A 24,355-nucleotide genomic window follows, 5' to 3' on the forward strand; every position below is an offset into this window, starting at 1 on the left:
GCTGGAAGCTCCAGTCCCCAGAAGAACTGCAGGTGTCAAAACAAGAGCTCCAGGAGGAAAATACAAAGTCAAAGCCACAATGAGATACCACACTACACGTACAAATATGGCTACCATTCTTTTAAAATGTCAAATAACAAGTGAAAGCATTATGTAGAATTTGGAATCCTCATACATTGCTGGTGAGATTATAATAATGTATAGCCACTAGGAGAAATAGTTGTGCTGTTCCTCATGAAGCCAATCACAGAATTCTCATATGAAACAGCATCCAGTCCTAGGTATGTACCGAAAGAATTGAATCCAGGGACTCAAACAGGTACTCACATGGGAATGTTGATTGCAGCATTACTCACAAAAGATAAAATATGAAAACAATCCAAGTGTTCATCAACACATGAATAAACAAATGTGGTGACACATGCAACAGAATGTTAATCTGCCATAAAGAGGAATGAAGCTCTGACATATGCTGGAACATGCATCAACTTTGGAAACATTATGCTAAATGTAATATGTCAGAAACTACATAACATATATATATATATATATATAAATAAAATTCCATTTATATGAAACATCAAGAATAGGCAGAGTCATAGAGACAGAGTAGAGATGATCAAAGTGTAGGGTGCAAAATGCAGGGAGTTATTATTGTATCAAAGATACAAAGTTTCAGTTCAAAAAGATAAAAGTTTTCTAGGAAAAATAGTGGTGATGGTAACTTAACACTGTGTATGTGGTTAATTCCACTTGAGTGCACATTTTAAAGTGGTTAAAATAGCACATTATTCACAGAACTGGGAAAAATCAATTTCTATTATTTAATTCACCCAGGCTAAGGTCTTTGTTATGGCAGTTGAAGCCCATGAATACATCGTCTGACCCAGTGATTTCCATGAAACGTATCACTTTTTCAATCGAGTTAGCTGGAAGCTCCTGTCCTCAGAAGAACCAGAGGCCCCAAAACAAGAGCTCCAGCAGGGGCTCAACCAGCACAGGTCCCATAGGGCAGCCTCGATGTCAGGCCCTGGATGGCATGTGAGGCTATAGTGATACAACTACAACGTGAAAGTGTAAGTGATTTTACTACTTACAGACACTGGGGAGCACTCGGCACACTTGGAGACCACAGATACAGAGATCAGCAAGCCCAGGCAGGGAGGAGAGAAGAGACTGGTAAGCCAATGACTTTAGTAAGTCCGGGTGTTATCTGACAGGTTTCCAGCAGGGAGTATTAATGGATGTGTTTAAAGCAAGCAGCAAACACTGGGACCAGGAGATCCTGTTGTGACTGACAAGCGGTCACTTTAAATTTTAGGTCAAATGTTAGAATTATCAGTTTAAAGAAAGCAGATGGAGAGAGGGGAGCCCAGCACACCAAGCAGGAGAGATGCCTCTAAGATTTTATCTCTGGCCACCAACTGAAGAAACTTGAACGAGATACAGTACTGAAAACTGCCATGGTGAGCAAGGCCTGCCTCTGATGTGAGGTAAATAAATTTACACCTTAAAAAAGGAATGCCAAGGCAACATGACACTATGAGCACTCATGACATCCAGGGACACCAGCAAGGTGTGGTACTTCGCCTTGGAGTCAGAATCCTGGGTTCTGGTCCCTGGGAGTGAGAAAATGAAAATGACTTGTCCCTGCTCCCCTGGCATTGATCCTCCCGCCCTGCTGCTCCCTCTTGTGCTCCTAAGCCAAGTGCAGTGCTCAGCCCCAGACATCACTGCCCCCAGAGAATACACAGTGCCGCCTACTGCACACAATACAAACTCACAGAGGGTGATAAAAATCTGTATTCAGGACACCCGATTGTGAAAGGGGGAGAACAGTGAACGTAGAGCCACAGAGAATGGGACTCACGGGGCTGGAAGGTGATGGAGCTGTAACATAACATATGTGTGACCTCGAGTGAAATGTGCAGATCCTTGTGGAATAAAACACGCAGCCTGGCCTGGGACTTCGGCCACCCACACTTCCCTTCCAGTCCACCCGAGGGCGCCAGAGTCCCTCCAGCCTGAAGCCTTCCCAGGGGATGCAGACCTCCCTCAGCAGAACCCGTAGCCAAGCAGGGTTCACCCTCACCAGGGTCACCTCGGCCCAAGTCCTCAACATCCTCCATGCTCCCCACACGGACGGTGTCAGCTCCTCCCTGACCTGGCGGTCGCCAACCTAACACCACTCCCTCTGCAGGCAGCTCCTGCCCCACACACCTGCTCCTTCCCTGGGCTCAGGTAAAAAGACATTTCCCAGGGCAGCGCTGGTGCAGGTGACGACACACTGTGCGCTTTCACCTGGTGACCTCCCTCTATCCTTATCAACTCTTTCTGTCACTGCTCCCTAAATGTCTGCCCCTGCTCCATCTGTCCTGTTCTCTGGGGCATCCCAGGCCAAGCCTAGCGCTGACACAGAACAGCGGCTGCCTGAGGGCCCACAGCCTCCCCGGGAATCAGTCAGGCATCCTGTGACCTGCCTGCCCGCTGCACCCCGTGGGGCTCAGAGCACGTGTGATGGTCACACACAGGCACCACCTAGGATGGGGCCGCCTACCCCCGTCTGTCCCTTGGGAAGACAGACCTCTCCTGTGTCCCTGCCGGGAGAAGGGGGTATAATTGCTCTTTGTTCCAGAACACAACTCACCCCATCCACCCTCTCCTCGGTGAGCAACGTCCCTCCAAACAGATTCTCTGGCGACTGCCTGCTCCTCCTCTACAGTGAGCATCTTGGCCGGGTGAAAACCCTCAGGACAGACCCCTGGGTATGTCAGCACATGGAGGGCTGAGCCCATCACGACCATGGAGTAAGTCGGGATGAAATCTCTCCAGCTCTGAACCCCTGCTCTGTCCCAGGCTCTCTTTCCTGTGTCTCAAGGAGCCATGTTCCACGGGGTTATTGGGTAACTCCCCACTTCCTCCTGCACCACTACGGGGAAGGTATGGTGACCACAGTACAATCAGCTGGGCAGAGAAGACAGGACACCAAAGATGGTCAGGAAGAAATGAGAAACCTTGAGCCCCAGCTCAGCCACCAGACCCCAGAGAGCAACAGAGTGACTGAGAACTGTCCATTTGACCATGGGACTCACAGCCCCCACTGAGCAACCACCACAGGCCTCTCCTCCCAAGAGGCATGAGAGATTCACCCTGCACACCTCCAGGAAGGACAGTCTCCTCTGGGACACCCAGGTCCTGAATGTCCATCCTTGGAAGCTGCAACCAAGCTAGACACAACTAGAGAAAGGAAGGGTCCCTGTCACCAGGCAACACACAGCTCACCCACAGCACAATGGGGTGTCCCTGTGACAGGGACCTGGTGCAGCTCCAGCCTCCTGCACTGAAGGGGAGAGCCAGATGGGGATGAAAGAGGGCAAAGGACGCCAATGTGCACCCCGACCCAGAGCCATGGGAACAGCAGGAGACTGGGGCCCAGGACTGTGCTTGCCCAACCTACAGGGTATGTGTGTGTCTGTGTGTGTCTCTTTTGTGTTTGTGTGTTTGTGTTTCTGCACATAGTGTCTGCCGAGGTTTGGTGAGGGAATCACTGCTGAAAAAGGCAGAGGCCTCCACAATTCCCAGGGACCTGACACACAGACAAAAGGAAAAAGAGAAGGAGGGACAAGGAGGCAGGACTGAGAGGGGAGGGGACAGAGAGGTGTCCTGGGCACAGACCCCACCCATCAGCCTGAGAAGTGCTCCTGCCCCGGGAAGAGGCTCAGCACAGAAAGAGGAAGGACAGCACAGCTGACAGCCGTGCTCAGAAAGTTTCTGGATCCCAGGCTCATCTCCACAGAGGAGAACACACAGGCAGCACAGGCCATGGGGCCCCTCTCAGCCCCTCCCTGCACACTGCACATCACCTGGAAGGAGCTTCTACTCACAGGTGAGGAGAGAACTTCCTGGGAGAGGACAGGAGGAGGAAGCAGAATGATTGGATGGGATTTCCTGGAGAGGATGGGGTTCTAAAATATAAAAGTCAGCACTTTGGGAGTCTGAGGTGGGTGGATCATGAGTTCAGGAGTTCAACACCAGTCTGGTCAACACAGTGAATCCCCATCTCTACTAAAAATACAAAAAACTAACCAGGTGTGGTGGTGTGCTCCTGTAATCCCAGATACTTGGGAGGCTGAGGCAGGAGAATTGCATGAACCTGGGAGGCAGAAGTTGCAGTGAGCAGAGATTACACCACGGCATGCCAGCCTGGGCGACAGTATGAGACTCCGTCTCAAAAAAAAAAAAAAAAAAAAAAATAGAGGAAAGAAGGCTCTGTTGGAGCCTGAATAGGGGAAAATATAACACAGAGGGACAGGGGTCAAAACAGGAAAATCACATTGAACAGGAATTGGTAAGAGGTAGGAAAATCTCAAGTGTTCCCTTTTCCTGGTTAATCATCACTGGCCACCACATTTTGGAAAATGATAATAATAACTATTATGAGATGACACTTCAAATGAAAATATAAGCAGGGCATGAAACAGTGTCCTCAGCAAAAAACCTCAACCATTGGGTAAAGAAAAAAAAAAAACACCCTGGGCATGGAGGGCCCTGGGAACTCTCACATCCACAGGAGTATACAGCCTGTCCCAGGCACTGGGGTGCAACCCAGATCACAAACGTCCCTGTCCTCACGGAACTCATGCTGTCATGGGCAGGAAGACAGACATGCAAAGACATACATCTGGAATGTGAGGTCAGGTGTTGACAAGAGGTCTGGAGGGAGCAGAGCAGGGAAAAGTCAGAAAGGGAAGACCCAGGGTCTCTGAAGGAGGTGTCAGGAAAGAAGTCCAACAATGCCCTGATGTGAGCAGGACCTGAGGGCAGTGTGGAGGGAGCCATGCAGACCCCTGGGGAAGAGGATTCCAAAGAGAAAAATGCCAAGGTCAGAAGGGTTGAAGGAATGGGGTTCGTGCCGCTGACCTTGACCTAGTAGGACAGTAGGACACAAACACACAATCACATACACACAAAAAAAGGGGTGTGTGTGTGTGTTTGTGTCTGTGTGTGTCTTCAAGGCTGATGATTGAAGAGATCATCTCAGGACCCAGGGCCCCATCTTTTCACCCCAATACATAGGTCTCAATATTGACTGATGCTCTCTCCACCTCCTAGCATCACTTTTAATCTTCTGGAACCCGCCCACCACTGCGCAAGTCACGATTGAAGCACAGCCAACCAAAGTTTCTGAGGGGAAGGATATTCTTCTACTTGTCCACAATGTGCCCCAGAATGTTGCTGGCTACATCTGGTACAAAGGGCAAATAATGGACCTCCAGCATTACATTACAGCATATGCAATAGACACTGAAACAATTATATTTGGGCCTGTATACAGTGGACGAGAAACAATATATTCCAATGCATCCCTGCTGATCCAGAGTGTCAACCAGAAGGATGCAGGATCCTACACCGTAGAAATCGTAAAGCGAGGTGAAGGGACTGAAGGAGTAACTGGACATTTCACCTTATACCGTGAGTGATTCCACATGATCCCTGGGTGTTGGGGGGCGAGGGTCACTTCTACTTTGCACACACAGGATGGTCAGGCCTAGACTGTGGCTGTGTCCCTCTCTGCATTATGTCCCATGTTGGGGTTTTGGCATTTAGTGCAGGACACACACAGAGGAGACAAACTTCAACAGATCAGAATTCCTTTCCTGCCTCCAGACCCTGCAGACACTTGCTGCACAGGAAGGACAGTCTGATGGGGGGGGGGTGCTCAGCAGGAGGAGATCAGCCTCAGCCAAGCACCTCATGTCCTCTTCATAAACTTGACCCTGAGAAACATCCTGGAGAACTGAGCAGGGCTTTGCCTAAGAGGCCCCCAGAGATACTCTCAGAGAAGCTCAGTCCAAGAAGCCTCAACCCCAGACCTCTGTCCCTAAAACCCTACTCCAGATAAAGCTGAGGAGCCTGTGCCAGGGCTGGGTTGTGGCAGGGCTTACTGGGACCGGGGATTCACCAGCGATCTGAGGACTGTGTCTCCTGGAGCTACTCACTGCCAGGGCTCAGCCCTTAGAGCCTCATCTGGGCAAGGACAGAGCTTTCTTCACCTGACACTCAGAGTTGGGAGGACAGAAAGACAAGCTTTGTAGGTCATCAGCCAACTGCCTTGCAAGGCTTACGACACTCCATAGAAAGTCTAATGTCCCCGAAGCAGAAGCAGAAGAGAGAAAATGTACCTGGCAGCAGCTTGTCCACAGGGATCTGACCTAAAGGTGCTCTCTCATGGAGGTGAATAATAATAAATGCTGTTTGTGTGAACACCTCCACTGTGCCAAGCATTAGGTCAGGTGACTGTGAAAAATCTACAATTTATTCACAGATAGCATGAAAAGCCACAGTCCATTTGCCATTTAGCTTATTTGACTGAGAGAAAACTGAGGCACAGGAAGGCACAGTCACTGAACCAGAGTCACACAAACACAAAAGGCAGATCAGGGTCACATGAGGTCTGTCTGCAGCCACAGGCCCATCCTCTCCTCCACCAGAAGTGAGGGCTTATTGGGTTCCAAGGACCCCATAGTCATTTATTGGCTCAAATCCTCTCTTCTTAGGCATCCAAACCACAGATGAGTGAGAGCAAATGGTCAGCTGATTAGTCAGTTCTCCAAACTAAATCACCTGCCTCAACTGTCAGAGTCAGTGCAAAAAATGTCCAGGCCTCCCCCTGAGGTCTTAACCCCTATCACTGAACCTGAAATCCTGTGTTGCTCAAAGTGTCCATGTCACTGGCATGACAGGATAAAAGAGTGGACCTTGTTTTCATTCCCAACTCACACCCCGCACCAGTACAGGCCCAGTGAGAGACACACACTCAGGTGCTCTCACATAACAAATGAAGGAATTGAATGAAGAAGTGAATGATCCATAACCTCTTTAGAGACTGGATCTTGGGTGAGAATCCTAGGAAGTTCTAGCCACACCTGTCCCTTGTCCTTCAGAGGCTGACAGCCATGTTTCATCCCTCCACTACCTCTTGTCCCTAAAGCCATCCCACCTCATGTGTTACTCTGAAGCTCTTTGGCCACAGGACAGTTTTCAGGGCTACCTGGTCCTGGACTGTGGAAATGGGGGCACCTGGTCCCTGGGGTCTCTGAAGTCACTGTAGGCCCCACTGTTCACTGCCAGGTTGTCTCTGCCTCTCTCTGCTTCTCTGTGTCCCTCATCTTCCTCCCACTTCATTCTACCTGGCAAGCCCTGTCCTGCACAGCTTCTTCCTCCATCCCTAGGCCTTCCCCAGACACTCCCTCTAACTAGGCTGACTGTTCTGTTCCCTTCCTGCTAACACTGTGGCCTGGCCCATCTCCCAGGAAATAGTAAAGGCACAGAAATCACCTGGAGTTTCCACTACTGCCAGGCTTCATCTCGAGCCAATGTCCCCAGGTCACTAAGAGAATGAGCTTCCACTGTATCCCCACCCACAGCTCTGTCCCTTTGTGAGGCTGTTCTGTGGACAAGACCGTGGGACAGGGATAGGCAGTTCCTCCATCCACTCTTATAATTCCCAGACAAGTTCCTCTGGCCTCCTGCACAAACAAAACCAATTTATCCCGATGGTGATTTGCAGTAAAGAAAGATTTTAATGACTCCAAGTCTGCCAAACAGGAGGATGGAGGTTTATTATTACTCAAATCAGCCTCCCTAGTGGATCGGGATTAGAGATTTTCAAGGATAGTTTCAGGGGCACAGGACTAAAAAATGGGTACTGCTGACTGTTTGGGGATGGAATCATGAGGGCGGAGGGAAATGATCTGTTTGTGCTTGAATCCATCTCTAGGTGCGGACCACATGACTGGCTGAGTCATTAGTCAAGGGTATGGATGAGGTCATCTGGTTGCCAGAATGCAAAGAATGAGAAACATCTCAAAAGACCAATCTCAGGTTCTACAATAGTGATGTTATCTATAGCAGCAATTAGTTACAAATTTTGTAAACTCTGGGCAAATGACATTTGAGCAGTAAGGGATTATAGAAACTGTGCCTACATTTTAGCAGAATTCAGCCCCTCCTATAATCTTACTCTCATGGTCTTTCTCCAGTTTTACAAAGGCAATCCCTGGGCAAAATAAGGATATTAGTGTTATGGAGGAACTATTATCATTGTTTCTTCAAAGTTAAACCATAAACTAAATTCCTCCCATGGTTAGCCTGGCCTATGTCCAGGAATGAGTGAGGACAGCCAGCCTGAGACTAGATGCCAGATGAAGTCAGCCATGCTAGTTTGCTGTCACTGTTGTAATCTTTGCACTGACTCACCAGGGTGTCAGAGGCTGGACAGGTCTGCCGTCTCCAAAGCCCATGGGCTGATTTCACCCATTTCACTCGTGACTCCATCCTCAACCTACTCTGGAGCTCACATTCTCCAGTCACTTCCTAGAGACTTCTGGTTTCCTGTCAGGCGTATAACAAGCTTGAAATTTGTCACTCGGTTCTAACAGTAAGTAAACAGCTGAACAAACTCAAAAGTCAACAACTCGTTAAAATTCCTCAGAGATGGCCGGGCACAGTGACTCACACCTGTAATCCTGGCACTTTGGGAGTCTGAGGTGGGCGGATCACGAGGTCAGGAGATCGAGACCATCCTGGCAAACACGGTGAAACCCCGTCTCTAGTAAAAATACAACAAATTAGCCGGGCGTGGTGGCAGGCGCCTGTAGTCCCAGCTACACGGGAGGCTGAGGCGGGATAATGGCATGAACCCAGGAGGTGTAGCTTGCAGTGAGCCAAGATAGTACCACTGCACTCCAGCCTGGGCAACATAGTGAGACTCTGTCTCAGAAAGAAAGAAAAAAAAAATAGCTGTTAGAGAAATGAAGAATGCTTTTGATGCTTACTGGTAGACTCCACACAGCTGAGGAAAGAATCCCTAGCTTGAGGATGTGTCAATAGAAACTTCCAAAACTGAAACAGGAAAGTTCAAAAAGAGTAGGGGGAAGAAAAGTGGAACAACATATTCTACTTCATAGTTAATATTTTGTATTGACAATAGCAATTTTTTAAATTTTGTAGTTGTGGGATGATTACCAAGGCTGTAACATACACGTAATGGGAATACTAGCGGTTTTGGGGACCTGTTCGAGGTGGCCAGGGGGTGCTGTCTGGTGGTTTTACTGCTTGTGCCACATACAGTTGTTTTCTTCGTGTGGGGGACACATGAGCCACTGGCGTATCACTTAGACTCTTCCTAATTCCCACAAACTTAAACTCGAGTTGTATTTCCTGAGGTTAAGAGAAAATGAAGAAAGCATTTCACATACCTGTTTTGGGCTCTTCCCCATTTTTCCTAACTCTGCAGAGAGATTAGAAACGGAGTTCTTTCTATATTTACTTTCATAACACACAACATTTCTTTTAATTCGGCATCATTCCTCCCTTTATGTAATTGACACACTGACCAGTTCTGTCCTTTTAACAGGACTCTCTCTACTTAAGGACTTGCTAATTTCAAGTCACCTTTGGCATCTTTCTTTGAGCATAATGTGATCCTGCTGGAATTCACCCCGCACCTAAACCTTAATTGGGTATCAAGAGAAATACTACTACCAGCAATTGATCTTAGATGTTTGGACCATCAGTAAACATTTCCACTTATGACAACATTTTAATGTCTCCTCCAAATTTTGTTTTGTTTTGTTACTAGAGTCGGAACATAACATGACGTCTAAACTTCTGAGAACTTTTTATGGGAAAATTACAGTATTACAAATTGAGCATCCCAAATCCAGAAATCCAAAATCTGAAATGCTCCCAAATCCAACACTTCTGACCACTGATGTGATGCTAAAAAGAAGTGCTCTCTGGAGCATTTTGGATTTTAAATTTTTCAGATTTGGGATGCTAACCCAGTATATCTACTGCAAATATTCCAAAATAAAAAAAAAGTTAGAAATCTAAAACACCTGGTTTTAAGCTTTCTGCATAAGGAACACTTTGTCTGCATGAACTATAGGCATGAAGCTGTACAGGAGATTTCTAGATCCTCCTTATCCTGCATAACTGAAAGCGCACACCCCTGGAACAATGCCCTATTCTCCCAAACCCAGCTCCTGGAAACCGCTATTCTACTCTGATTCACTCTGGAATCCACTGAGATGAGATGCATAGAGTAGTCAAATTCATAGAATAAGAGGGTATAATGTCTAATGAGAGAAAGTATCTGCAAGACTTCTTCCCAAATATTGGTCTAATAGCCATCAAACACAAGTGGTCCGTGAGGGCTTGACTTCCATCATCAGTTCATGTTTGCCCTTTCCATCAGTCAGTTCTGCATTTGCAAACATCCACATGTATTTCTAGAAAGATCCACATGGTCCTCACCCATCCTCTACAGGGGGAAGGGAACATCATGGACACAGAACAGGGAACATAGTCTTGATCCAAAGCTATCAGCCCTTGCTTGTCCCTTTCACTCTTTGTAGGTAATTCCTTGGACTCTGCTCTATCTTTAGAGGTTACTGGCTCAAGTCAGTCACTATGAGACAGCTGGGAAAATTGCCCCACCTTGTGGCTCCACTGCCTGATGACTGAACTGACCTCCAGGTTTGACTGTGGTCTCCTCTGTGTTATTTCTGCTGATGTGCCCAGTCCCAGGCCAGGCTTCCCAGTACCCAAAGAGTTTAAGGACAATGGGAAGTTCCATCATCCATCTCTAGGATGTCCTTGAAAGGGAAGCTACAGAGAAAACATACCTTGGGGGGCAAAGTAAGACTGAAACTAAGAAGATTCCAGCACTGCATGCTCCAGGTGAGGACCACAGGGTGGGCCAGGCAGGCAGTTAGAGAGGGAAGGACTCAGAGAGGCACCAGGGGCTGTGACTGCTGGTCCCGTGTCTTTCCATGACCCAATGCTGCTGCTCAATTCACACTTGAGAAAGTCTGTGCTTCTCCCACATAAAGCAGGCAGCCTCACAATCTCTGAGCCCTCAGATTGCCATGCATCTGTCTTGTAACACACACACCTGCCATGGGCTTTTAAGGACTTAGGTGGGCTGAGAAGTGGGAAATGCCATCTTTGATTGAAAAATGTCTTTGGAGGAATCAAAGGTGCCACACAGGGCAATCTTCTCTCTGTTATCTGCACAGTGGAGACTCCCAAGCCCTACATCTCCAGCAGCAACTTAAACCCCAGGGAGGGCACGGAGACTGTGATCTTATCCTGTGATCCTGACACTCAGGACGTAAGCTACTTGTGGTGGATAAATGGACAGAGCCTCCCTATCAGTCGCAAGTTGCAGCTGTCCGAAAACAACAGAACCCTCATTCTATCTGGTGTCAGAAAGGATACTGCAGGACCCTATGAATGTGAAATGAAGAACCCAGTGAGTTCCAGCCGCAGTGACCCAGTCACCTTGAATCTCCTCTGTGAGTATCTTCTGTTCCTCTGTGAGCCAGGCTGCCATCCCAAATACACATAGCCAGTGGCCAGGCCTCTCAGTCCCTCTCAGGTGCAAGTACAGAGACATTTACCCCTGGACATCAAAGCTGGCCATGACTAGTAAGAATGGGCTTAGGTTTGATCAACAATGGGGGAGAAGAGGCTGCTCCTGTTATGGGAGACTCAGGGTCCACAGCTTATGATGGGAGAAACAGGTGAATGTCTCAAGCTCCAGATCAGTGAACACAGCAGGGATTTGACTGGGACTTCAGTGTTGTGACTTAGCTCAGAGGGTCACTGTGGCCCTTCCACAGACCAGGATTTTCCCTTCCCTCTGACAACATCACCTGTGACTTTATTGTCTTTGCTCCAGATGGCCTGGATGCCCCCATCATTTCTTCTTCATACACCTATTAGCATACAGGGGAAGTCCCCAAGCTCTCCTGCCTCACAGACTCTCACCCACTGGCAGAGCATTCTTGGCTGATTGATGAGAAGTTCCAGCAATCAGCATAAGTTTTCTTTATCCCCCAAATCACTAAAACATATATAGGGGTCTATATCTGTTTCATCCATAACTCAGCCACTTGTGGAACAAATCTCATAATCAAGAAGATCATAGTCCCTGGTAAGTGGATCCCTGGAGCTTTGGCAACATGTTTTCCAGTGAAGTCTATCTGGCTATCAGGGAAGAGCCACTTGCCCTCTGCAAAGAGAGAGGGAAAATAAAAAACCCAGGACAGGGAATATGTTTCTGCTTCAAAACCACCAGCTTTTTCCTGTCCCCTTCACTCTTTCTAGTTCATTCTTTAGACTATACAGTAACAGTGAACAATCTGAAAGGAAATTAAGAAAAGAATTTCCATTCACACTAACATCAAAAGGAACAAAATATTTTAGAATAAGTTTAACCAAAAAGGTTATAGGGTTATACCCTGAAAACTCCAAAACATTACTGAAAGAAACTAAAGACAACATCAATATATGGAAAGACATTTCATTCTCACGGATTGGAAGAATCAATATTGTTAGGAAAACAATGCTACCCAAAGTGGGCTGCAGATTCAATGCAACCCCTACCAGAACATGCAACCCCTACCAGTAACATTTTTTGCAGAATTACAAAAATCTGTCTTAACTCTGACCTGACAGGCTCTTATTAATGACTGCCACAACAGAGACACTGAGAGAAAGATGCAACCATGAAAAGTTGGAAAATTTTGATGACATAAAAAATAGCAATCAGCCTCTCTCACATCCCAAAACCTTCAAAAATATACAAGCGCAGCATGGCCAGTATGGAATTGACCAAAAACTAATCATCAAGCTAGAAACGTGGTGAGAGAGAGAGAAAAAAGGGCAAGAATGTATTTGGCCTATCACCTCTCACTTTGGCATACTAATCTGATGCTGAAAAGAAATGCTCACTGGAGCATTTTAGATTTTGAATCTTTCAGATTTGGGATGCTAAACCAGTAAGTATATGACAAATAGTTCAAAATAAAAAAATGTCAGAAATCCAAACACTTTTTGTCATAAGTCTCATGCATAAGAGACTCAGACTGTGTCAACTATAGGCACTGAGCTGTAGAGCAGATCTCTAGAACCTCCCTGTCTTGCATAACTGAAACTGCACACACATGAACAACTTCTGATTCTCCCCACTCCCAGCTTCTGGCAACCAGCAGTCTCTTCTCAAATTCACTCTGGAATCCACTTACATGAGGTCCCTAGAGTAGTCAAATCCATGGAATCGGAGAGTAGAGTGTCCAATGAAAGAAAATATTTGCAAGAATTCTCCCCAAATTTGTCTCATATCCATCAAACACACATGGTCCATGAGGACCAGATTTCCAGCAGTTCATTCCCACCCTTTCCACCAGTCAGTTCTGCATTTGCAAATATCCACATGTATTTCTGGAAAGATCCACATAGTCCTCACCTGCCCTCTGCAGAAGGAGAGGAAACTTAAAGAACCCAGAACAGGGAACATGGTTCTGTTCCAAAGTCACCAACTCTTGCCTGTCCCCCTCACTCTTTCTAGATCATTCCTTGCATTCTGCTCTATCTTTGGAGGTCACTGGTCAAGCAAGTCATCATGAAACACCTGCAAAAAACTACCCCACCTTGTGCCTCCACTGCCTGATGACTGAACTGACCTCCAGGCTTGACTCTGGTCTCCCCTGTCTTATTTCTGCTGAAACATCCAGTCCCAGGCCAGGCTATTCAGTATCTTCAGGGTTTCAAGACAACGGGAAGTCACATTATTACTCATCTCTAAAATGTCCTTGGAAATGGAAGCTGCAGAGAAATCACATCTAGGGGGGCAAAGTAGGATGGAATTTGGAAGGGGCCCAGTAGTTGCACATTCCAGGTAAGGAACCCAAGGTGAACCAGCCAGTCAGTTGATTAGAGAGAGACTGGGAGGGGTACCAAGGGCTGTGACTCCCACTCACGTGTCTGTCCATGACCTAACACTGCTGCTCAATTCACACTTGAGAAAGTCTGTGCTTCCCTAAGACAGAGCGAGCGGCCTCACAGTCTTTGAGCCCTTAGATCATCATGCATCTGTCTTGTGACACACGCACCAGCTATTGACTTTCAAGGACTCGGGTGGGCTGACAGGTGGGAGATGCCAACTCTGATTGAAGGGTGCCTGTGGAGGAATCAAAGGTGCCACACAGGACAAACTTCTCTCTGTTATCCACACAGCAGAGCTGCCTAAGCCTTACATCACCAGCAACAACTTCAACCCCATGGAGAATAAGAATTTTATAGCCAGGTCATATGGTACATCTAGTTCTAGATCCTTGAGCAATCGCCATACTGTTTTCCATAATGGTTGAACTAGTTTACAATCCCACCAACAGTGTAAAAGTGTTCCTATTTCTCCACATCCTCTCCAGCACCTGTTGTTTCCTGACTTTTTAATGATCGCCATTCTAACTGGTGTGAGATGGTATCTCATTGTGGTTTTGATTTGCCTTTCTCTGATGGCCAGTGATGATGAGCATTTTTCATGTGTCTGTTGGCTGTATGAATGTCTTCTTTTGAGAAATGTCTGTTCATATCCTTTGCCCACTTTTTGATGGGGTTGTTTGTTTTTTTCTTGTAAATTTGTTTGAGTTCTTTGTAGGTTCTGGATATTAGCCCTTTGTCAGATGAGTAGATTGCAAAAATGTTCTCCCATTCTGTAGGTTGCCTGTTCACTCTGATGGTAGTTTCTTTTGCTGTGCAGAAGCTCTTTAGTTTAATTAGATCCCATTTGTCAATTTTGGCTTTTGCTGCCCTTGCTTTTGGTGTTTTAGACATGAAGTCTTTGCCCATGCCTATGTCCTGAATGGTACTACCTAGGTTTTCCTCTAGGATTTTTATGGTATTAGGTCTAAAATTTAAGTCTCGGTATATACCCAAAGGATTATAAATTATGCTGCTATAAAGACACATGCACACGTATGTTTATTGCAGCACTATTCACAATAGCAAAGACTTGGAATCAACCCAAATGTCCATCAGTGACAGATTGGATTAAGAAAATGTGGCACATATACACCATGGAATACTATGCAGCCATCAAAAAGGATGAGTTTGCGTCCTTTGTAGGGACATGGATGCAGCTGGAAACCATCATTCTTAGCAAACTATCACAAGAACAGAAAACCAAACACCACATGTTCTCACTCATAGGTGGGAACTGAACAATGAGATCACTTGGACTCAGGAAGGGGAACATCACACACAGGGGCCTATCCTGGGGAGGGGGGAGGGGGGAGGGATTGCATTGGGAGTTATACCTGATGTAAATGATGAGTTGATGGGTGCAGCACAGCAACATGGCACAAATATACATATGTAACAAACCTGCACGTTATGCACATGTACCCTACAACTTAAAGTATAATAATAATAAATAAATTAAAAAAAAAAAAAAGAATGTTATAGCCTTAACTTGTGAACCTAAGACTCAGGGCTACACCTACTTGTGGAGGGTAAATGGCCACAGCCTCCCGGTCAGTCCCAGGCTAAAGCAACCCGGTAAAACCAGGATCCTCATTCTAGCCAATGTCACAAGAAATGACACAGGACCCTATGAATGTGAAATATGGGACCGAGTTGGTAGCATGTGCAGTGACCCAGTCATCCTGAATGTCCTTTGTATCTTTGGTTCCTCTGTGGGCCAGGCCATCAGCTAAAATTCAAATGACCAGAGGCCAGGCATCCTAGTCTGTCTCAGGCCCAAGTACAGACACTTTTATTTCTGGACACCCGAGTTGGCCATGACTCCCTGTCTTGAGAAAACCTGGGTAGGCACAGCCTTAACCAAGAATAGAAGGGGAGAGGCTGCTCTTGTCATGGGAGACTTGGGGTCTACATCCTGCAATGGGAGGAACAGGTGAATACCTCAGGCCTTGACTCAGTGAACACAGAAGGGGTTTGGCTGGGTCTTGAGTGTGTGTCTTGACTCAGGGGGACACTCTGTCCCTTTAAGAGACCAGGAGCATCCCCTTCCCTCGGATGACATCACCTGTGGCTTTATTCTCTTTACTCCAGATGGTCCACAAGTCCCCAGGATTTTCTCTCCATTAACCTATTACCGTTCAGGAAAAACCCTCCAGTTGTCCTGCTTCGCGGACTCTAACCCACCGGCAGAGTATTCTTGGACGATTGATGGGAAGTTTCTGCAATCAGGACAAGAGCTCTCTATCCCCCAAATTACTACAGAGCATAGCGGGCGCTATGGTTGCTCTGCTCGTAACTCAGCCACTGGCAGGGAACGTTCCACATTCAAGAGGATCAAAGTCTTTGGTAAGTGGATCCCTGCATCATTGTCAACAGGGTTTTAGGTGGAGTCTATCTGGCTTTCAGAGAAGAGTCAGGAAAACATTTTTATTCCCAGCCTGTGTCCCATGGGCAGAAGCAAATCCTAAATTCTCCTCCTGAACCCTCCCAATTTGTCTCTACAGACTCTCTTCTCCTTGTTTTTCTGTTTTCTCATGGTTGACCTTGTGTCCAGCCTGAGAAAGGTAGGGAGGGGGCTTTGTCAGCCCTGAGCCCTATGTGGTGGAAGAGGCTTCACAGAGGGACAAGAAGGAGAGTCCTCAAGATCAAGTTGCTTCTTGCTGTCAGCAACACATCCCTGTCCACCACGTCTTCGTTTTCTTTTACCTACTCCATGAGCTACAGGGAACATCTGAGGTTTTGAAACAAGCTCACATTTTCCCTCCAAGTGAGAGGAGGAAGCCCCTTGGATGAGGGAGGAGCAGCTCAGACTGCTCCCTTCTTTGCTCCGGGCTTCTCTGGTGACTGGCTCTGCCTGACTCCACCAGGGGTGAGACCAGCATGTGTGGAGAAAGAGCCCTGGTGGCCTGTCCTGAATTCCGCTAAATCGAGCTGCCAGTTGAAGTGAAGCCTAGGCTGCAGGGAAATAAGAAGAGAGGAAGCCTCGGGGCAGACTCTTGAGCTGTGTCCTGGCTCTGAAGTCACCGGTTGTATGAGGCTGTGGGCACTGCATGTGGGACACAGCACAGAGGACAGTGAGTGATGCACACTTGGAGAAATAGGGAGATTCACCTCTGGGGCTCTGCATGGCAGGAAAGGGGCAATGAAAAAAGTGTGTATTTATAGAGTGTAAGACTACCAGGACACTTTATATGTATCTAATATTAAGACTTATCATTAACTATTTCTACGTGTGTAATTTAGTGTTGTGTAACCATCACACTATCCGGAAGTAATCATCACACTATCCATTTCCAGAAGTTTTTCCTTTTGCCATATTAAACCTCTGTACCCTATAAACAGTAACTCTCACTTCTTCTCCCCCTATCTCTTAGCACATACCATTCTACTTTCTGTCTCTATGTAACTGGCTACTCTATCTTTTATAAATGGAATTATAGAATAATTATCCTTCAATGTCCAGCTTATTTCAGTTAGCATAATGTCTTCAAGGTTCATCCACTTTGCACGATGTATTGGAATTGTATTCCTTGTTAAGGTTGAATAACATTTCGATGTAGAGATATACCTCATTTGCCTACCCACTTATCTTTCAGAGGACTTTTCCGTTGTTTCCATTTTTTGGCTATTGTGAGTAATGCTTCTCTGAACATCAGTGTGCAAATATTTGTTCAAATTTCCTTCCATTCTATAGGCAGTATGTCCAGAAGTGGAATTGCTGGATCGAATGGTAATTTATTGTTTAATTTTTTGAGAAACAGCCACACCACTTTTTACAGTGGCTATAACATTTCCCATTCCCATCAGTAATGCACGAGAGCTCCAATTTTTCCATCTATTTGAAAACACTTGTTTTGTGTTGCTGTCATTGTTGTTTATCAAAGCCATCCTAAAGTGTGAGAGGTGGTGTCACATTGTGGTTTTGATTTGCATAATTCTACGTATTCATGACGCTGAGGAACTCTGCATGGGCTTATTGGATATTTGCATATCTTCCTTGGAGAAAACTCTATTTTAATCCTTTGTTCGTTTTATTTATTTATTTATTTATTTAAATTTATTTATTATTATTATACTTTAAGTTGTAGGGTACATGTGCATAACGTGCAGGTTTGTTACATATGTATACTTGTGCCATGTTGGTGTGCTGCACCCATCAACTCATCATTTACATCAGGTATAACTCCCAATGCAATCCCTCCCCCCTCCCCCCTCCCCAGGATAGGCCCCTGTGTGTGATGTTCCCCTTCCTGAGTCCAAGTGATCTCATTGTTCAGTTCCCACCTATGAGTGAGAACATGCGGTGTTTGGTTTTCTGTTCTTGTGATAGTTTGCTAAGAATGATGGTTTCCAGCTGCATCCATGTCCCTACAAAGGACACAAACTCATCCTTTTTGATGGCTGCATAGTATTCCATGGTGTATATGTGCCACATTTTCTTAATCCAATCTGTCACTGATGGACATTTGGGTTGATTCCAAGTCTTTGCTATTGTGAATAGTGCTGCAATAAACATACGTGTGCATGTGTCTTTATAGCAGCATAATTTATAATCCTTTGGGTATATACCCAGTAATGCGATGGCTGGGTCATATGGTACATCTAGTTCTAGATCCTTGAGGAATCGCCATACTGTTTTCCAGAATGGTTGAACTAGTTTACAATCCCACCAACAGTGTAAAAGTGTTCCTATTTCTCCACATCCTCTCCAGCACCTGTTGTTTCCTGACTTTTTAATGATCGCCATTCTAACTGGTGTGAGATGGTATCTCATTTGGTTTTGATTTGCCTTTCTCTGATGGCCAGTGATGATGAGCATTTTTTCATGTGTCTGTTGGCTGTATGAATGTCTTCTTTTGAGAAATGTCTGTTCATATCCTTTGCCCACTTTTTGATGGGGTTGTTTGTTTTTTTCTTGTAAATTTGTTTGAGTTCTTTGTAGGTTCTGGATATTAGCCCTTTGTCAGATGAGTAGATTGCAAAAATTTTCTCCCATTCTGTAGGTTGCCTGTTCACTCTGATGGTAGTTTCTTTTGCTGTGCAGAAGCTCTTTAGTTTAATTAGATCCCATTTGTCAATTTTGCCTTTTGCTGCTGTTGCTTTTGGTGTTTTAGACATAAAGTCTTTGCCCATGCCTATGTCCTGAATGGTACTACCTAGGTTTTCCTCTAGGATTTTTATGGTATTAGGTCTAACATTTAAGTCTCTAATCCATCTTGAATTAATTTTCGTATAAGGAGTAAGGAAAGGATCCAGTTTCAGCTTTCTACTTATGGCTAGCCAATTTTCCCAGCACCATTTATTACATAGGGAATCCTTTCCCCATTTCTTGTTTCTCTCAGGTTTGTCAAAGATCAGATGGCTGTAGATGTGTGGTATTATTTCTGAGGACTCTGTTCGGTTCCATTGGTCTATATCTCTGTTTTGGTACCAGTACCATGTTGTTTTGGTTACTGTAGCCTTGTAGTATAGTTTGAAGTCAGGTAGCGTGATGCCTCCAGCTTTGTTCTTTTGACTTAGGATTGTCTTGGAGATGCGGGCTCTTTTTTGGTTCCATATGAACTTTAAAGCAGTTTTTTCCAATTCTGTGAAGAAACTCATTGGTAGCTTGATGGGGATGGCATTGAATCTATAAATTACCTTGGGCAGTATGGCCATTTTCACGATATTGATTCTTCCTATCCATGAGCATGGTATGTTCTTCCATTTGTTTGTGTCCTCTTTTATTTCACTGAGCAGTGGTTTGTAGTTCTCCTTGAAGAGGTCCTTTACATCCCTTGTAAGTTGGATTCCTAGGTATTTTATTCTCTTTGAAGCAATTGTGAATGGAAGTTCATTCCTGATTTGGCTCTCTGTTTGTCTGTTACTGGTGTATACGAATGCTTGTGATTTTTGCACATTAATTTTGTATCCTGAGACTTTGCTGAAGTTGCTTATCAGCTTAAGGAGAATTTGGGCTGAGACAATGGGGTTTTCTAAATATACAATCATGTCATCTGCAAACAGGGACAATTTGATTTCTTCTTTTCCTAACTGAATACCCTTGATTTCTTTCTCTTGCCTTATTGCCCTAGCCAGAACTTCCAACACTATGTTGAATAGGAGTGGGGAGAGGGCATCCCTGTCTTGTGCCAGTGTTCAAAGGGAATTTTTTCAGTTTTTGCCCATTCAGTATGATATTGGCTGTGGGTTTGTCATAAATAGCTCTTATAATTTTGAGGTACGTTCCATCAATACCGAATTTATTGAGCGTTTTTAGCATGAAGGGCTGTTGAATTTTGTCAAAAGCCTTTTCTGCATCTATTGAGATAATCATGTGGTTCTTATCTTTGGTTCTGTTTATATGCTGGATTATGTTTATTGATTTGCGAATGTTGAACCAGCCTTGCATCCCAGGGATGAAGCCCACTTGATCATGGTGGATAAGCTTTTTGATGTGTTGCTGAATCCGGTTTGCCAGTATTTTATTGAGGATTTTTGCATCGATGTTCATCAGGGATATTGGCCTAAAATTCTCTTTCTTTGTTGTGTCTCTGCCAGGCTTTGGTATCAGGATGATGTTGGCCTCATAAAATGAGTTAGGGAGGATTCCCTCTTTTTCTATTGATTGGAATAGTTTCAGAAGGAATGGTACCAACTCCTCCTTGTACCTCTGGTAGAATTCAGCTGTGAATCCATCTCGTCCTGGACTTTTTTTGGTTGGTAGGCTATTAATTATTGCCTCAATTTCAGAGCCTGCTATTGGTCTATTCAGGGATTCAACTTCTTCCTGGTTTAGTCTTGGAAGAGTGTAAGTGTCCAGGAAATTATCCATTTCTTCTAGATTTTCCAGTTTATTTGCGTAGAGGTGTTTATAGTATTCTCTGATGGTAGTTTGTATTTCTGTGGGGTCGGTGGTGATATCCCCTTTATCATTTTTAATTGCGTCAATTTGATTCTTCTGTCTTTTCTTCTTTATTAGTCTTGCTAGCGGTCTATCAATTTTGTTGATCTTTTCAAAAAACCAACTCCTGGATTCATTGATTTTTTGGAGGGTTTTTTGTGTCTCTATGTCCTTCAGTTCTGCTCTGATCTTAGTTATTTCTTGCCTTCTGCCAGCTTTCGAATGTGTTTGCTCTTGCTTCTCTAGTTCTTTTAATTGCGATGTTAGAGTGTCAATTTTAGATCTTTCCTGCTTTCTCTTGTGGGCATTTAGTGCTATAAATTTCCCTCTACACACTGCTTTAAATGTGTCCCAGAGATTCTGGTATGTTGTATCTTTTTTCTCATTGGTTTCAAAGAACATCTTTACTTCTGCCTTCATTTCGTTATGTACCCAGTAGTCATTCAGGAGCAGGTTGTTCAGTTTCCATGGAGTTGAGCAGTTTTGATTGAGTTTCTTAGTCCTGAGTTCTAGTTTGATTGCACTGTGGTCTGAGAGACAGTTTGTTATAATTTCTGTTCTTGTACATTTGCTGAGGAGTGCTTTACTTCCAACTATGTGGTCAATATTCGAATGAGTATGATATGGTGCTGAGAAGAATGTATATTCCATTGATTTGTGGTGGAGAGTTCTGCAGATGTGTATTAGGTCCGCTTGGTGCAGAGTTTTATCTCCCTCTTGTCTTTGATGATGGTGATGTACTGATGGGGTTTTGGTGTAGGTGTCCTTCCTGTTTGATAGTTTTCCTTCTAACAGTCAGGACCCTCAGCTGTAGGTCTGTTGGAGATTGCTTGAGGTCCACTCCAGACCCTGTTTGCCTGGGTATCAGCAGCAGAGGCTGCAGAAGATAGAATGTTTCTGAACAGCGAGTGTACCTGTCTGATTCTTGCTTTGGAAGCCTCCTCTCAGGGGTGTACTCCACCCTGTGAGGTGTGGGGTGTCAGACTGCCCCTAGTGGGGGATGTCTCCCAGTTAGGCTACTCAGGGGTCAGGGACCCACTTGAGCAGGCAGTCTGTCCCTTCTCAGATCTCAACCTCCGTGTTGGGAGATCCACTGCTCTCTTCTAAGCTGTCAGACAGAGTCGTTTGCATCTGCAGAGGTTTCTGCTGCGTTTGTTATTGTTTACTGTGCCCTGTCCCCAGAGGTGGAGTCTACAGAGACAGGCAGGTTTCCTTGAGCTGCTGTGAGCTCCACCCAGTTCGAGCTTCCCAGCAGCTTTGTTTACCTACTTAAGCCTCAGCAATGGTGGGCGCCCCTCCCCCAGCCTCGCTGCTGCCTTGCCGGTAGATCACACATTGCTGTGCTAGCAATGAGGGAGGCTCTGTGGGTGTCAGATCCTCCCGGCCAGGTGTGGGATATACTCTCCTGGTGTGCCTGTTTGCTTAAAGCGCAGTATTGGGGTGGGAGTTACCCGATTTTCCAGGTGTTGTGTGTCTCAGTTCGCCTGGCTGGGAAAAGGAATTCCCTTCCCCCTTGCGCTTCCCAGGTGAGGTAATGCCTCGCCCTGGTTCAGCTCTTGCTGGTCGGGCTGCAGCAGCTGACCAGCACCCATTGTCCGGCACTCCCCAGTGAGATGAACCCAGTACCTCAGTTGAAAATGCAGAAATCACCAGTGTTCTGTGTCACTCGCGCTGGGAGTTGGAGACTGGAGCTGTTCCTATTTGGCCATCTTGTTCCCTGTTCGTTTTATAAATGGGTTTTTGTATGTTTGCTGTTGTTGACTTGTAGTTTTTCATGTATTCTGCAAATTAATTTCTTATCACACTTATAATTTGCAATTATTTTTCTCATTTCATGGGTTGCCTTTTTACTTTCTTGATAGTGTTCTTCAATGTATAAAATGTTTTGATTTTTATGAAGTCCAATTTATCTATTTTATTTGTTGCCTATGCTTTTGTTGTTACAACCAAGAAATCATTGTGAAATCCAATATCATGAAGTTTTTATCCTGTTTTCTTCTAAGAGTTGTGTAGATTTTGCTCTTACATTTAGATCTTTGATCTATTGTGCATTAATTTTTGTATATGATGTTAGGTAAAGGTTCCACTCATTCTTGCCCTGGGATATCCAGCTTTTCCAATATCATTTGGTGAGAACACTGTCCTTTCCCCATTGAACGATCTTGGTACACTCGATGAAAATCATTTGGCCATATATGCAAGTATTTCTTTCTTGGGCTCTCTGTTCTATCTCATTAAATTCTATTTCCTCCTTTATGTTAGTACCACACTGTATTCGTTACTTGGGCTTTGTAGGAAATGCTGACATCAGGAAGTGTGAGTCCTCCAGCCTCATTCTTCCTCTTCAATGTTATTTGTCTCTTAGAGTCATAAGATTCAATATATATTTTAGGATGGATTTTTCTTTAACTGCAAAAATGTCACTGAGATTCTGATAGGAATTGTATTGAATCTGCAGCTCATTTTGGGTGGCATTGTCCTCCTGACAATAGTGAGTCTTCTAATTCATGAAAACAAAATATCTTTCATTTTATTGATGTCAACATTAAGCAATATTTTATGGATTTCAGGTATAATCATTTCACCTCTTTGGTTATACTTATTCCTAAATATTTTAATCTTTTTGATGTTAATACAAATTGAAATTTTTTTCCTAATTTCCCTTCAGATTGTTCATGGTTAATGTGTTGAAATACAACTGATGTTTGAATGTTGATTTTGTATTGTGCAACATTACTGAATTCATTTATTAATTCTAATAGATTTGTTCCATCTTTAGGATTTTCTACATATAAGTTCAAGTTATCTGTGAACAGAAATAATTTTACTCCTTTCTTCCAATTTGAACGTCTTTTTAAAAATTCTTGCCTAATTTTCCTGACTAGACAATTCAATACTACATTGAATAGAAGTGTCAAAAGCAGCATCCTTGTCTTGTTCCTGCTCATACAGGGAAAGCTTTCAGTCTTTCTCCATTGAGTATGATGTTAGCATTGGGTTTTTCACATATTACCTTTATGTTGAGGTGGTTTCCTTCCATTCTTAGAATGCTTTTATTATGAAAAAATACTGAATTTCATCAAATGGTTTTATTGATTCAATCTTATTACTGATTATAGTTCTATTCATATTTTTGTGTTTTTCTAGGTATTAATCTATTTCATCTAGGTTATCCAATTTATTGGAATACAATTATTAACAGTACTTTCATGATCATTGTTTCATTAGAATTGGTAGTAATCACTTCATTTTCTTTTTTGTTTTTGTTTTTCTTTACCTTACTTTTTTTTTTTTTTTTTTTTTTTTTTTTTTTTTTTTTTTTTAGAGAGTGAGAGACAGGCTCTCACTTTGTAGGCCAGCCCAGGCTGAAATACAGTGGCGTGATTGTGGCTTACTGCAGCCTCAGCCGCCTGGTTTCAAGCAATTCTTCTTCTTCAGCCTCCCAAAATACTAGGGCTACAGATGTATGCCACCATGCCCAGCTAATTGGTTTTTAAATTTTTTTGTAGAGGGAGGGTCTCCCCAGGTTACCTACGCTGGTCCAAACACCTGGCCTCAAGAAATCCTCCCATTGTGACCTTCCAAAGTGCTAGGATTAAAAGATGACCCACCATGCTCGGACTCCATTTTCATTTC

General features: G+C 44.6%; 1 protein-coding gene and 1 pseudogene across 1 annotated transcript; both read left to right on the forward strand.

The window, feature by feature from the left end:
• LOC126943303 (pregnancy-specific beta-1-glycoprotein 2-like) overlaps positions 1 to 24,355 on the forward strand; it is a 111,808-nt pseudogene that overhangs the window by 43,506 nt on the left and 43,947 nt on the right.
• Positions 2,352 to 16,513, forward strand: LOC126943304 (pregnancy-specific beta-1-glycoprotein 2-like). The gene is given in 4 exon segments (XM_050771885.1): positions 2,352 to 2,765; positions 5,094 to 5,472; positions 11,085 to 11,363; positions 15,928 to 16,513. Coding segments are annotated over 4 exon segments (1,572 nt in total). The 3' UTR covers positions 16,428 to 16,513.

Source organism: Macaca thibetana, chromosome 19 (genome assembly GCF_024542745.1).
Source record: "Macaca thibetana thibetana isolate TM-01 chromosome 19, ASM2454274v1, whole genome shotgun sequence".
Classification (NCBI taxonomy): domain Eukaryota; kingdom Metazoa; phylum Chordata; class Mammalia; order Primates; family Cercopithecidae; genus Macaca; species Macaca thibetana.